This window comes from Hipposideros armiger, unplaced genomic scaffold (assembly GCF_001890085.2).
Source record: "Hipposideros armiger isolate ML-2016 unplaced genomic scaffold, ASM189008v1 scaffold_752, whole genome shotgun sequence".
NCBI classification, from domain to species: Eukaryota; Metazoa; Chordata; class Mammalia; order Chiroptera; family Hipposideridae; genus Hipposideros; species Hipposideros armiger.
In genome coordinates this window covers 669,551-684,630 of record NW_017732102.1, presented here as the reverse complement: position 1 = coordinate 684,630, position 15,080 = coordinate 669,551, and the positions used below count along the sequence as shown (strand labels likewise).

The 15,080-nt window shown below is 56.0% G+C and overlaps 1 protein-coding gene across 4 annotated transcripts in view; it reads left to right on the top strand.

The window, feature by feature from the left end:
- The window catches only part of NKX2-2 (NK2 homeobox 2), an 11,477-nt gene extending 648 nt beyond the window's left edge, over positions 1–10,829 (top strand). Inside the window, exons 1-5 of one of the 4 annotated variants that reach the window (XM_019628163.1) lie at positions 1,936–2,480; positions 2,982–3,128; positions 3,280–3,421; positions 7,750–8,419; positions 9,343–10,001. In XM_019628163.1, coding sequence (XP_019483708.1) covers positions 8,161–8,419; positions 9,343–9,905 — 822 coding nt within the window. In that variant the 5' untranslated portion in view covers positions 1,936–2,480; positions 2,982–3,128; positions 3,280–3,421; positions 7,750–8,160 and the 3' untranslated portion in view covers positions 9,906–10,001. Of the gene's footprint in view, positions 1–177; positions 277–1,935; positions 2,481–2,981; positions 3,129–3,279; positions 3,422–7,749; positions 8,420–8,889; positions 9,195–9,342 lie in introns of those variants that run through there. The other 3 variants (XM_019628161.1, XM_019628162.1, XM_019628164.1) reach the window with 3 other exon arrangements.
- Positions 10,830–15,080: the final 4,251 nt, after the last annotated feature.

Sequence of the window (15,080 nt, the reverse complement as noted above, 5' to 3'; positions counted from 1 at the left end):
GGGGGGCAGCGCGGAGAGCGCCGCAATCCTACAAGCTCCGCCCGGAGGGCGCGCGGTGGGGGAGGGGCACGTGAAAGGGGGGTCCAGTAGGTGGAGGGCTAGATAAAGACCCGCCTGGAAATGCGGCGGGGCTATAGCCGCAGAGCCGAAGACCGAAAGGCGGAGCGGGCGCGCGGGGCGCCTTGTCAGTCCCCTCCCCACTGCCGAGTGCGGGATGCTCCTCCGCTAACGGCGCCGCTGTAAGGAAGAGGCCGGCTCGGCACCTACCTCCGCCGGGTAAGTCTTCCCCTGTGCGCCGTGGAGGTCTCGTGATTGGGGGTTCAGGCAGAGGCAGAAGTCCCGAAGGTAATTTGGAAATGGCGCCTAGTGGAGAAAGGGGTTTCTTCCTGGTCAGAAATGGGCTAAGAGGTGCGAGGCTGTGAGGAGGGGGATAAGGAAGGACTAGGGCCGGGGACTTGAGCAGCTGTCGGGGGTCGCTGGGGAGGCAGCTCCAGCTTGGACTTTGAGGGGTCGAGTGTCTCCCGGGCCGCGCCAGGAGCGGGACAGTTCTCATTTGCGTCAGTAGAGATCGCCAGAGGATCAGAAATGAGTCCCAGTGGGGTCTGTTGAGGTCCTGGTCTCCGAGGGGCGCCCCCTCTTCTCCAACCACACACACACACACACACACGCGCGCGCGCGCGCGCGCGCGCGCACACGCACACACACACACAGCAAGGAGAAAGAAGGCCCCTTCGCGCCTCTCACGCCTTCGACTTCGGTGGTGCTTGGGTGTGGAAAGGGGGCGTTGTATCTGGAGGAGGGTTGTGGACATCTGGTGCTCAGATTGGCGAAATGAGAGGGAAAACCCCAGGTACCCCCCCACCCCCCACCCCCGCGCACCCTCTTCTTGTGTCCGAGAGCCCTCGCGGGTCGGTTCCCTGTGCTTCCAGGCCCCAGCCCTTTTCAGCGCAGGCGGAGAGCCCGGCTTCTCTGCGCCGGCGATGACTGCATTTCACCTCAGTCCTCCTGGCCCACCTTTAATTGCTGCATTCTAACCTGTTAGGAGAGGCTGCTTGTTTTTCCTGAGTCCAGTGGTAACGAGTTTGTCACGTGTTAAGAAGTAAATTCAGATAAGAACGTGCTTTCAATGCCATGTTTCCTTGAGAAACCCAAGTCTCCTGCATTGAAATCGCCCTTATGGGGGAAGGTAGGGCATGGCTGGAAGAACGTTCCTGAAGGCAACACTGACGATGCGTAATCTCATTGTAACATATTTAATCGTTAGAGCAGCGCGAACGAATGAAGCAAAGGGGTTCGCCCAAGGGGACGTGGTGTTTGGTTCCCCCAATAAACCGGTGACAATGGATTGGCTGAGACAGCTCATTTGGCCCGAGGGGGGCTTAGAGCTGCGTTTTAAAAGAAAATATTGGAGTGAGGCCGGTTCCATTTTGTAGTGCGCCCCGAGCCACATTTCGTGTTCAATTTAACATCCATGAAAGTTAAACGGCATTTCTCGCCTTTTATTTTATTGGATGCATTTTCAAAGATCTCATTAAAGTGCATTTATCAAAGCCCTAACATATGTCCGCGGGGTCTTACGCCCGCACAATGAAGCTGATTAATAGAAAGAGAAATCCTAATTTCTGTTACAATTTATGTCCTCAGGAGATATCTGCTTTTTTTTTCTTTTGAGGCAGCTAATTGGGAAAATTTGTATTTCACCTTGAAAAAAGAAGTGGGGTAACTCACTTGGGTTCCTGCGTACTGCACCCACAATTAATTTAACATGGGGACTCCAGGCTCTAGGTTCCAAGATCAATTCTTCTCTCCATGGCTTAACAGAGTTCCTGTGTTGTGTCCTGGAGGAACGGGGGAGGGGAGGGGCTTTTCACCAGATAGAATCAGAGCTTTGTCTCTAGGTCTGAAAAATTTCCCTGACCGACACCTTCTTGGTAACTTGAAAGGGCTGTCCTGGAAGTCACCCACTCATTCTTCTCATCCTAGGGCAATATTAAGGGTTACCACAATATGGGCCAAAGAAATAAAACACTCACGTCCGTCTTGAGCCCAATGTGGGCTGAGATTTCCTTTCCCTTCATACTAGCCCTGCCTGGTCCATCTGTCCAATGGCCGCGGGTCTCTCCTGCCCAGCCCTTATCATGGTCTCGTCTCATGGAAGTTGCACACTGATAGGGCTTTAGGCCTCCCCAACTCAGTCGCTCCACTCTGCGGCTCCACAGGCTGCAGGGACTTCCAGGGACCTCAGCTGCCTTTTCCAGGGGGCAGAAGGCGATGCCCTTTGGTGCTTGGACTCATCGGAGAAAAACCTGACTCAGTTTTCTGGTTGGGAAAGGTTCCGCTTGGGGTGGTATCCTGGGCCACACTCCTCGACTTCTTTCATCCGAGACACCAAAGCTGACACCCCTGCTTCTGCAGTGCCTGCTCCACCGCTTAACGTCAGAGACGCCTTTTGGGCCGTTTTGGAGGTTTGCATCTTAAAGGTGAGCGGCTTTATCGCCAGACTCAAGGAGCAGGTTGGGCGACGTATTCCATTGATTTCGAGTGCATGCCACGTTCCGAGTCTCCAACCCGCTATGAAATAAACCTTTCCTCTCCGACAAAACCTTTGTGTCCGCGCGGGCTAATCCTCGCCGGAGCAGGAAGGTGCAACGCGCTTTGTTTCGGGAGTGAATGAAGACAAACGCTTGCACCTTGGCGCTAACCAGACAATAAACTAATCCACTTGAAGGCTGTTATCTGAGATGGGATGGGGGGAGGCTGACAGCTCAGTCACACACTGTACCAGGGAAGGAGTTTCTTTTCAATCTCTTTTCATTCCAAAAAAAGAAAAGAAATGAAATCAAACAAATTAATGTTTCCAAATAAAGGGAAAAGACCTTGTATTTTTAATGACTGGAAGCCCTTTTGTGGGTGAGGAGGCCGAGTGGTGCTGCCTAGGGCTGCCCAAGCTTTGGGCTCCTCAAGGCCACCCCCCCCTTTAGAGCTGGCCCCCAAGTACCCCCCGACTTGGACTTTTCCTGCCCTAAACTCCTCTGGAGAACACACCTACTCAGCAAGCTTTCACCAGCCTGAAAAGGGAAGGATGTGAGCAGAGCGCCTCCCAAGTGGCCCTGAATCCCAGAACCGAGGTAAAGAGGTGGGGGCGGAGCTTGATGCTACCCCAGCACGCCCACTTCATCTACAGGCCCACCGAGCCAGGCTCCCAGGATTGGGGTGTTCCCAGGCCTCGTCTCACTTTCCCAAAGTATCTTCTTTTCTGCCCTGTTTGCTGCTGTTTAGACCTCCCCCCTCCCCCAATAGCGGGCGTAAAGCCGATGTGTGGAGAAGTGAGAAGCTGGGGACGCACCGCGCACCAGTGCCGCCCCAGGCTCCGGAGCTCGGAAAAGGCGCTCGTGTTTGAGCTACCTGGGAAAGTAAACAGGTAAACACTGGGCCGACTTGGAGGGCCACTTGTCCTGGAGTGGGGCCACTTAGCCTGTGTACATTCATCTCCCCTCCTGGGCCTCCGCCGATTGTTCAGCACCCCGCCGCCCTCTCCAGCTGCCTGCGCTCAGTCCCTCCGAAGCCCTGGGCAGCAGAGAGCATCTTAGCGGCCTGTGATGCCTCCCAAAGGAGGTTCCCTCTAGCCTCCAGGTAGAGAGTTTCTTCCTCCCCTCCCCCACCTCCTTTCGGGGCCTGCGACTCCCTTTGTGCCCATCCTAAAGGGAAGAAGGAATACAGAGTTCGAGATTTGTAAAGAACCTGGAGCCTCAACGCTGAGAATAAAGACCAGGGGCAGAGGACCAACGGCTGCTCAGGTGACCCTGGCAGGAGTGCTAGGTGGTATTTGTACACCTAGAGAACCAAGCCTGTCTCGCTCCGGCCTAGAACATGCTGTGATCAAATTTGCAGCACCTGTCTCAACTTTGTCCCCAAGTTTGCAGCAAAAGCCCAAACCCCGGCCTGTTGGAACTCAGGACATTTTTTTTCTTCGCTGCCAGATGGAACCTGGAAAGAATTTACTAAAGAATCTGAAAAAAAAAATCTGAGCTGGGCAGACTAGAGCATATCCACGTAGAGCTGAAACTGGTGTTAGCGAACGCTGATACGTTCAGAGCCCACAGGGTGGGGATAGCGATGACTCTGGAGAAGGGGCAGGAGTGCGGGGCCTGGTCTTCTCAGCCTGCTGGGTGTGCTGGATCTCGCTGAACAGGACATCCCAGACTCTAAAGGCCAGGCTGTGGTGCTTCTGGGGAGACCTTTTAGGGAGTCCTCCAAATACAATCACTTGGTTAATTTGTGTGGAAAGGTGTTAGGTGCCTGGCCCCCGCTATTCCAGCCGCAGGAAACCCGGGAGACCCTGAAGCGTGTTGGGCACCGGACTTGCCTCTAGCCTCCAGCTGGTCTCTCACCAGCCTCCTGAGGTCTGCAGGCCACTCCCAGGGGACTTGCATTTTATGATCTTCCTCTCACAAGCGGAGTTTCTCCCCTTCAATTACGAGCCTCCCAGAGGCCTTCCTGCGCCTTTGCAATTGCAAATATCAGCGCTTGGGTAGCAGACGCGGGAACTACATGGGCGACTAAGCGATGGGGAAAATGGACTCACGAGGTCCCAGGAGAGAGACACTTAGTGCAGCGGATCCAAAGCGCAGAGCTTGGTGGCAGGAGGCAAGGCGGAGGCTCCCAACTCCCTCCCTGCCTTTCTGGCCCAAGGCCGGGGAAGAATGACAAGCAAATGCCCGTGAGAGGGTGGGGAGGGAGCAGAGATCCAGGCACTGGCCTGTGCGATCAGGGGAAGTGTGGACCTGCCAGTGCTCTTGGAAGAGGACCCTGAGACCCGAAGCATGGAAAAACTCGAGTTGGTTGAGGTCAAGGGGCAGGTGCCCTGAGGAGCCTGACTTTCAGTGAAGGAGGGCTGGGGCCCTCCTTCTCAATGCGCCATTGTCAGCACTCCCTCTCCAGGATCAATTCCCCGGAGCCTGAATTCCCAAAGGAAAATGGGTGCGCTTCGGTAGAGGCCCCCAGACGGAAGGAAGGGAGGGGACTTGATCAACAGTGTCTGTGCTGATTAGATCCAGTGAGAAGGGCCCACTGTTGAGGGAAGGGAAGAAGTTGGAAGCTAAATGGAACCAGGTGGTTCCAAGGTGAGGAAATGAACAGTCTCCCAGGAAGGCATCTGGGGGTGGTTCCTCCCGCCAAAGATGGCTCAGGGGACACGCAAAAAGACCCGCGTTGGGGGAGCTCCTCAGCACTTCTTGTCAAAAGACCATTTTCCACCCAACCCAAGAACTAGCCTGGCCCTTCCCCATCCCTGGAGCCTGCCCTGGTCCCCAGGCGACACCCCACCCACCCCACCCTCTTGGGTCGTAGGAATAAGAGCAAGGACCATAGGAAGATCTTTTCTGCAGTGCTTAGATTGAGGAACTTTTTTCTGGCCAGTTATTTATTTAGCAGCTGAGTAACAATGGCTGGGGCAGGCCCACCCGCCCCTTCTTCCAAACTCCGGGCCCCCTACTCCTGGAGAACCAACTTTCCTCCTCCTACTGGACTGGGTAGACAACTCCCACGTGAGGGGCTAGGGAGAAACAAGGGGGAGGGAACCTGAGAAAGACAGAGACTGGAGAGAGAGAGAAAAGCACGAAAAGTAATGGGTTCGAGGAACACGATTCAAACCAGTTTCTAATTCTTGAAGGGGGAAAAAAGAGGAAAGAGGTAGAATGGAGGGGGGGGGGGAAGGAGAAAGCGGAATGGGGAGCGTCGACATGAAGGGGTTTCCTTAATATTGTGGACGGATTCAGAAATGAATGAAGAGATAGTCCATTGAAAAGGGTTGAATGCCATGACAACTAGGAACAACCTTAGATTTATTCCAAACAGTTAGGACACATTGAAAGAGAGCGTCAATCATGTATTATTTCGCCACTGAAATAAATGCAAAAACCGAGCCGGGACAAAGGCTTCCAACGGGAGCGGGACATTTGTCTACATTTCGCTCATTGTCCGCAGCTTAGCAATCGGTTTGTATTTGTGTTTGCCGGGGTCCGACCACCCAGGACGCGCCGACGAGGGGCTAGCTCTAACCTGGGCCATTGTCACCCACGTCACATACTGGGGGCGAGGCAGCAAGGGCTGCAGAAAGCCGCCGAGCGGCTTGGGAAGAGGCGCCCTCGCCGGGCGCTGGCAACCCTGGGGCGACCGGGGTGCGGCGGCAATCGCAGCTGCGCGCGAGGAGGACGCGCCCGCGTGCTCCGCTGGGCCCGCGCTGCGGCGGCCCTGGCTACCGGCTGAGGGGGAGGCGAGACCCGACTCCCGCGAGCGACTATGTCTGCCCCTCCCGCCCCCAGGCAAAACACTCTCCCGACGCTTTTTCGGGGGCGGACGAGTACCAGGAAGCAAACCTCCCCCCCCCCACCCCCCAAAGGGGAGCAGGAGAGAGGAGCGGGAAGTGAAGCGCGGAGGAGGGCGAGCTGTCCCAGGAAAGTTCAGTCTCCAGGCTGGCAGGCTGGGAGCCTGTAGCGTGTCCTCGGGACGCGTCTCCTGGGGCGCCCAAAAGGAGACGAAATTAAAGGACTCGCTTGGGAGAAGAAAACGCTGCATCATCCACCCGCTCTGCTACTCCCTCCCCCGCGGCTTTCGCAGGTCCTCACCCGGGCTGAAGCCAGCCCCCCCGCCCCCTTCCCACTCTGGTATCCCGTGGCTCCGCCACTGCAGGAGGCTGAAGAGGGAGGGACCCGAGCGGGAGGCATAATAGAGGGAAGGAAGGTTGCGGGACTGTCTGCCCTTCCCTCCACCGGGAAAACGCGGCCTGCGGATCCGCGAGGCTGCGAAGCCGGGGTCGGAACCCTAAGTTAGAGTTACCCACCCCCCACCCCGCCCCTCGCCTGGAGGCCCTCACAGCCGCAAAAGAACTGCGCGGTCCTCCGCCGCAAAGAAATGGAGGGGGTGAAGGGGAGACGGAGTGATGGAAATAAATAAGTCTTTAGCAAATAAAGGGCGGCTGAAGGAGGGGCGGGTTGTTGCCTGATGGTGGCTCCGGCCAGCCCCAGCGGTTCCCTCTCGGGTTGCGGGCTCTTTTGGCGTTAACTAGAATCAATTACTTGCCTTGTCATTTCTAGTACTCATCCTTAAGCCTCAACCAAAATATTGACCTAGGAGGCTTACAGAAGTTGGGCTCTTGCCATTTGAACCGGATCTTGTTTAGGGAGCCACCAGCTATGGGAAGGAGAGATTTCCTCGGCTCAGCCTTCGCCCCCTCCCCCCTTTCCAAAGGCGCCACAAATCGCCAATTTTCCGACTTGCTGGGAGGCGGGCGCGCGGGGGCAGGGAGGTAGGAACCTGTGAATGATTTTTTTTCCTCCTCTCGGTTTGTTTTGTTTTCCCTCCTCCTCCCCTGCTTTTTTAAAAATGCAATTTGTTAAAACGGCGCTTTCAAGTGTGTGGACTCGCGAGCAAGGCTGTGGTCCTTTGTATGTAAATACTGGGTTAAAAAAGGCTCGCCCGGTCTTTGCAATTAATTGACACGTTACACCTCTCATCTTGCTCTAGAGGGCCGTTGGCTGGGAGCGCGAAGCTCCCCAAAACCCACAATTTCACATCTGCAAATACTGTCTTCATCCACTTGACTTCCAAGACCCGCCCACACGTGTCCAACCTTTGCGTTTTAATGTGTCCCCCTTTTTTTTCCACCCTTCTCTCGCTCCCTCACTCGCTCCCCCTCCCTCCCTCTCTTTTTCCCTCCCTCTTTTTCCCCCCCCTCTCCCCCCGCCCCAGGTTCGCGAGTGGAGCCCAGCCTTATATGGACTGATCGCTCGGGCAATGGCCCATTTTTTCCTCGCCACCAGCCGCCACCGCGCGCCGAGCGGCTGCCGGAGCCCGAGCTGACGCCGCCTTGGCACCCCTCCTGGAGTTACAAACTAGGGCCCGGTGCACGGGTTGCTCAGCTCCCTGCATCCGTTTCTTCGTGCTTTCGGAGAACACAGGCGGTGGGCTCCCCGCCCCCCTTCCCTTTCCCCATAGTTTATTTCTCTTTTTAAAAAATACTTATTTCAATAATTAAAGCTCACCCCTCCTCCCCTCCCCAACCCCATCCCCCATTACCCCCTCCTTGCCCCAACTGGGGAGCGCCACGATTTGACCAAGTGAAGCTACAACTTTGCGGCATAAATTCCCGGGTCCCGAGCCATGTCGCTGACCAACACAAAGACGGGGTTTTCGGTCAAGGACATCTTGGACCTGCCGGACACCAACGATGAGGAGGGCTCGGTGGCCGAAGGGCCAGAGGAGGAGAGCGAAGGGCCGGAGCCCGCCAAGAGAGCCGGGCCGCTAGGACAGGGAGCCCTGGACACTGTGCAGAGCCTGCCCCTGAAGAACCCCTTCTACGACAGCAGCGACAACCCATATACACGCTGGCTGGCCAGCACCGAAGGCCTCCAGTACTCCCGTAAGTAGCGAAACTTATCTGCCCTGGTCGTGGCCGCCTCTATTCCTGTGGCCAAAGCCCACGCTGGACACTGGGGGGAGAAAGCGGAAGGAGCCATTGAAGCCCGGATCCCTCACCCTGCTCCGCTAGAAAGATTTTTAACACTTGTTTAGGATGCCCAAACTCTTTCCTCCTTGTCAAGAGCCACTAGTCCCAGAAAAGGACATGGTCTCAGATATTTTTTTCAAAGAGAAATTAAGAGGAAGAGGGGAGGGGAATACCTCCCAAGGCTGGTTACAGAAGTCGACTGGGACTGATGGCTCCTGCTGTAGCCCACTCCCCACCCCCACGCCGCTCCCCATTCCGAGAGCCGGGAGGGACTGGCCTGGAGCACTGGAGTGAGCCAGCAAGCCTCGGGTGGGGGAGGCTCTCGGTGGCCCGAGTATAAATAGCTCACTCTGCCCCCTGAACGATCATACAGGACGCTTTGTGCGATGCGGAGGGTGTGGAGAAAGTCCGAAAGCAAAAAACTGAAGCCCCTAAAACCCTGCCTTAAATGGCCTAGCCGATCAATGCCCGGATTGTGGGGGTTTTCTTTTAAAAATCTACCCACGTTTCTCCGGAAAGGAAACTGCTTAAGGGGGCCGAAGCCCTTAACCCACGATGATATTCTCCGAGCGCCACCCACCCCAAATACGCACCCACACTGTGCAAACCCCTAGAAACATGAGCCCCGAGTCCCCACTCCTGCAGCTTCTCCTCTTTCCCCTGGAGGACGCCAACGGCTTCGTCAGGAGTTGAGCAGGGCGGGGGGCTAGGCAAAGACGGTGGGGTTGGGCTGTGAGGCGCGGAGGGCCGATGGGGCACAGAGGATTTCAGCGCGCAATGTCTGGCCCAACCGGCGCGCGGCCTCCAGGTGCCTGATGCGCTTCTCTCTCCCGCAGTGCACGGGCTGGCGGCCGGCGCGGCGCCCCAGGACTCGAGCTCCAAGTCTCCCGAGCCTTCGGCCGATGAATCACCGGACAATGACAAGGAGACCCCGGGCAGCGGGGAGGACGCGGGCAAGAAGCGGAAGCGGCGGGTGCTCTTCTCTAAAGCTCAGACCTATGAGCTGGAGCGGCGCTTCCGGCAGCAGCGGTACCTGTCGGCTCCGGAGCGTGAGCACCTGGCCAGCCTCATCCGCCTCACTCCCACGCAGGTCAAGATCTGGTTCCAGAACCACCGCTACAAGATGAAGCGCGCCCGGGCCGAGAAAGGTATGGAGGTGACGCCCTTGCCCTCACCGCGCCGGGTGGCCGTGCCCGTTTTGGTCAGGGACGGTAAACCGTGCCACGCGCTCAAAGCCCAGGACCTGGCAGCTGCCACCTTCCAGGCGGGCATTCCCTTTTCGGCTTACAGCGCGCAGTCTCTGCAGCACATGCAGTACAACGCCCAGTACAGCTCGGCCGGCACCCCCCAGTACCCAACAGCTCACCCCCTGGTCCCAGCCCAGCAGTGGACTTGGTGAGCGCCGCCCCTCCGAGACCCGCGGCCCCAGACCCAGGCCCCATCCAGGCGTCGGCAAGGAGGACTTGGTCCTTACGGTGGTTATTATTATTATTATTATTATTATTATCATCATCATCATCATCATCATCATCATCATCATCATTGAGTCGAGTTGACTCTCGGCTCCGTTGGGGAAGCGCAGGGAGGTTGCCTGCGCCTCCTTGGAGTGGCAGATACCATCTACCAAGCGCTGCCGCGTCCCTCTCTCCTTTTGAATCTTTGGAGAGGGCTGGACTATAAGCCGTGTTTACAGAATGTTTGCGCAGCTTTGCTTCTTGCCTCTCTTCGGGGGGACCAGATCGTCCCAGCGTTAAAGTCCTCACTTGAGAACGAGAAAAAGACCAATCCGCCTTTCTCTCCCCCTGCTCTTGTGAATTTTGTAAAATATGTTTGTGTGAGTAGCGATATTGTCAACGGTCTTCTTCTAAAGCAAGTGGAGAACACTTTTAAAATATAAAGGGTTTTTCTCTTTTTTATATAAGAAAATGCTAAATATTTATGGCCATGTAAACGTTCTGACAACTGGTGGCAGATTTCGCCTTTCGTTGTAAATATCGGTGGTGATTGTTGCCAAAATGACCTTCAGGATGGGCCTGTTCCCCCTGGAGGCCCAACTCCTTTCTTCGTGGTTTGTTTTTGTTTGCTTATGTTTGGTTACCTCTGCTTTCTTATTTTCTTTTTTATTTTGTTCAGTGTAAACATTTGTTAAATATTAAAAAGGACAAATGTGTAGGCGTGAAGCCCCCTGCCCATCGTCTGGGTCCTGGGCCCCGGAACTTGGAGCTCAGAGGTTCGGTGCGGTTCTCCAAGAGCGCCGGGCGCTGAAAGCTTTCGATTTTTTAAATAAGAATTTTAATAAAAATCCTGTGTTTAAAAAAACCAAGCCCGGCCCTCCCGTTTGTTTTTGTCGTCCTGCGCCAGGCCGAGGTTTCGGGCAAGAACCCTGGCCAGGCCGCTTGCAGCTCTCTTCCCCGCGCTTCCTGTCCAGGCCCGGAACGGAGACCCGGCCAGGTGTACCAGGGGCACAGGAAAGGCTCCCGGACAGGATTCACTTGGGCGGGAGGGCGAGGCCCGGAACCTCGGACCCCGGGCTGAGGAAGGAGTGTTTGGCCTCGGGCCTGCGATCTGTAGACCCGAAGCCCGGGGTCGCCCGCTCTCTCCGGGGCCTCTCGCCTCGCCTCTCGCTGTCTGAATCCGGGGCAGCGGCGTCCTGACTTTGGCAGAAAAAATGACTTTGGAAAACGCAAAGGCGAGGGAGTAAGCCCCCCTCGCTCGCCCAAATCTATGAGTGGCTCCTTCAGCCTGAGAAGCTGTTGAAGCCACTACACTCGATGACTTTCACTTTGTTGCATTTGATTTACCTCGCGCTAAGAAGAGGGGGAGGGCTTGAGGCTGAGACTGGTCGGCTTTCTTTCTATTCCCCACCCCCCTTTTAAAATCCGCGGACCTGAGGCGGCCTAAGAGACCGCTCCAAGAAATGGGTTTGGGGTCGTGGGGAGGGTTTCTGGGCGCTCGAGGTTTTGGCAATAAGGAAGGACACGGGGACCGGGACGCGGGGGAGGGAGTGGGATGCAGCGCCTCCTATAGACTCGTTGGCTGGGGAGAGCCAGGGAGCGGGAGCCAGTGGCAATCCCTGCTAACGGCGGCTCCCCTCCCTCCCGCCCGCGCCGAGTTCGGGTTTCCAGCCCCCTGCCCTGCACTTGATCTCGATCCTCTTCCCCTCCTGGCCTTTGGCTGCGCGTGGTCCCTCAGGCGAGCTTTTGGGCGTGAAGCTGGGTGACTTGCTTGCTAGAAAGTAGGGGTTTGGAGGTGCGGTGGTGGGCCCAGGCTTCCAGGACTGGGGTGAGAGGAGTGGGAAGTGAGCAAACAGCCCCGGGTTCGCCCAGGGGAGGGCGCATCAGTCCTTCTCTAGTAGACTACTGATTCCATCCCACTCTCGTCACAGAGAGATCTCCTGGGCGGATGCTGGTGCACACTTGCCCGCGCGGGGGAGCGTCTCAGGGGGCCCTGCGGACTTGGGGGGAGGGGTGCCTCCCTCCTCTATCTCATGGATTTCCGAAAATACCCAGGGTTCTGTAGCTCAGAGCCCAGCAGGCGCTCTGAGCCGCCTCGGGATTGAAAGTCAGCCCCATTAGGAAATTGTATCTCTCGTTCCTTCACCAGCTCCACCTTCGTGGCTGGAGGGGCAGGCGGGGCGAGGAGGCTGAGCAAAAGGAGCAGTCCCAGCTGACTTTCTCATTCCCTCTGGTTGATGATCAGGTTTAATTCAATATCTAAAGCAAACATGATTATCCGTATGACCAAATCTGTGCGTCAATAGCACTCAGCGCAACAGGCCCAGGGACGTGATTACCCGTTATTCCCGCATTGTACACCGCCCCTGGATAATTGAGGACCCGAGAGTCCTTGTAATATCCTCCTAAATATCCTTTCACATCTCCAGGTTCATCTGGGTTCATCCAGGTTTTCCTAAATGCTGAAAAGCCTCCCTTTGTTCCCCACACTAGCTTGGAAACGCTTGGGGTTTTTATTTATTGCTGTTTGTAAAGGCCAGAATTTTCTCCCTAGTCGTTTGTTGTGCATGCCCAACTTGTGCTGGTACCAACCATTCAACATCCCACTAGTAACTTCCCTGTAACCCCCGAATCCCCAGGAAAGGGAGTTGAGATTTTCTGAGCCTCCTGGAATGGAGTTGACAGGAGGCCTGAGCCACAGCCCGCAAGACTCTATTCTTGGCCCTAGGGCTTCTCGGGGAGCCAAGATTGAGTATAGGAGCCCCCAAGCCTCCATGGAGGAAAGAGTCGGCGTGGAAAGTCCAAATTCTCACAGGCTTCCACTGAGTGTGTGCTTTGAGGGAGTGTTTGGGGCGGTGGCCAGGCCCGCGTGGGCCTGCGGTCTGGATGTGTGCTAGCGCGGCCTGGAACCAGAGAGGTCGGCCCCGCGCCCGCCTCTTTCTGTCCTCGGGCCCCCATGGAGTCAATAAAAACGCTCGCGGAGCCTTGTGTGGCCCTAACCCCAGCGCCCTGGGAGCGCACCAGGCGCAAGGTCCGCTTAGGCAGTCTATCTTCGCCAAATCTACAGCGGGCCTCACAAAACGGCACAATGGGAGAGCTAGGAGCAGGGGATGTTAGAGGCGTGCATATTAAAAAGGGACTGAGAATGGGTCTCAGGGGACCGAGCGAGGGGAAGAGGGAGAAGGGGCCCGCCCCCCCACCCCACCCCCTACCCAACCCCTACCCGCACCATTCAGCGCGCTTATCGCAGGCAGTGAATCCCGGAGTCAGGCAGAAGTCTCCTTGGGGTTTTGTTGGGCCTGTCACTGGGTCCCTTTGTCATCCTCGGGCTCCATGCTGGATTCCATATGGCCAGCTGGGCCGAGGGAGCGCGAGGAGGGACCCGCACAAAACCCAAATTGTGTCCGGCTTTCAAACACTTTATTGTTGTCTGTGAAAGGAAGACGCATTAAAAATTCGTGCTATATCTATTGGGGAGGAGGTTGGAGGAGGGGAAAAAAGCAACCCCTGTCTTTGATGGCTTCAGAGGGTGCTTGCCCCGCCTAGGCCCCGTGACACACTGAGAGCTAGATCTCTGGATCTCTCACAATGGAGAGATCTCTCTCGCCCTCCCCGCGCCCCTCTGCCTTTTCTGCCTGTATCCGCTGTAACTCTAGAGCTCAGGCCTTCAGTGTTTGGGCTCATGGCGCACACTTTGCATGCTCCCATGCTACGGAGCTGGCAACTAGGCTTCTCCTGTCCTGGAGCCCTGCGTTGAAGCCGTCGGATTGTGCGGGCTCAGAAGACCGGGTGCCATGGGCCTGGGGGATGCTCGGCCCCCTCGGGCTTCTCCGCTCCAGGGTAGATGAAAATCCAGTTCCCTGATTCCCGCACCCGACGCATCCTGACGCCTCCGTGCACGGAGCCACCCTTCCACGCACCGCAGAGAAAGCTTGGGGAGTCCAAGGGGCCCCCTCAGTCCTAGGCCTAGGGCTCGATCTCCGCGGCTGGTTCTGAGGCCACGTCCACCCAGCAGCACCGCTCAGTTACTAGCCCCATGTCATTCGAATTATGAGCAGGGATCCCACTGGCATCCCTGTGCGACGGAAAACCAGCTGAGAAACTTCGTTTACAGCCCCGCCTCCCCCCTTTACCCCGTGTTGGAGGAAAGAGGGACTTCCTCTTTAATTCTCATTGTCTCCAGCATCATTTTGTTAGCAAAATTCAGTAACAGGGAGACAGAGCAGAGCTTCCAAGGATTTTGCCCATTCTTGCCTCACCTAAGCAGTCCAAATTAGAGCAGGACAGTCGGAGATCATTTGGGTCATGTCCCTCCTCCAATAACCGTGTCAGAAATTCCCATAAGTAGCCTCCCAAAAAATATGTGCTAAAGGAGAAGTTCATGCTGAGCGCTGTGGAAATAAAAATAGAACCCACACATGCCCCCCTTGGGCTAAGTGATTCAACCCTAAGGAGCACCAGAGATGGTGGAAATTCCAGCTAATCCAAAATTTGGGCTCTCCCCCTTTTCCTATTTAGTACTACTATCATATTTAGTAGAATCAGATAACTCGATTAAGAGTAGGAACCCTCTTCTCAACGCCCCCACCCCAGCCAGGGAAATCACTTATTTTCCTTACCTATTGACTGTTGGGCTTAGTTGAGACCTGGTGTGGATTTCTCGAGCCTTTTCAAGAGCCTGGCCATTGAAAAGCTAATCCAATATTTACCGAGCATAAGGACAGTATTTATTAAGGTCCATCACTAAGTGATTACTTGCACTGAAGACAAAGGCCAAGGGAGGGGGCGTCCAAGAGCACCAGATCCTGCCCGGGTGGGGTCTTCCCCACCCAGAACTAGGAAGCCAGGCGAGAACGTGTGAGATGCTGAGGTTCCCCTCTCGTGCTTAAGTGGCGTGCGGATTAGATATTGTATTGGCCGATATTTCAGGAAATACGTACTTGTGGCTTCCTGAGAGGCCAGGCGCAGTGACACTCTAAACTGTGTCGATATATCATCTTTTATCCAGGATCTGCAAATAAACCCCTGATCCCCCCAGCGCATTATAGCCGCCGCTATCTCTCCAAGGAAGCGGTCTGAGTTTTATTGCTTTCACCAAGGCCCCGTCTCTCCTCTCCTCT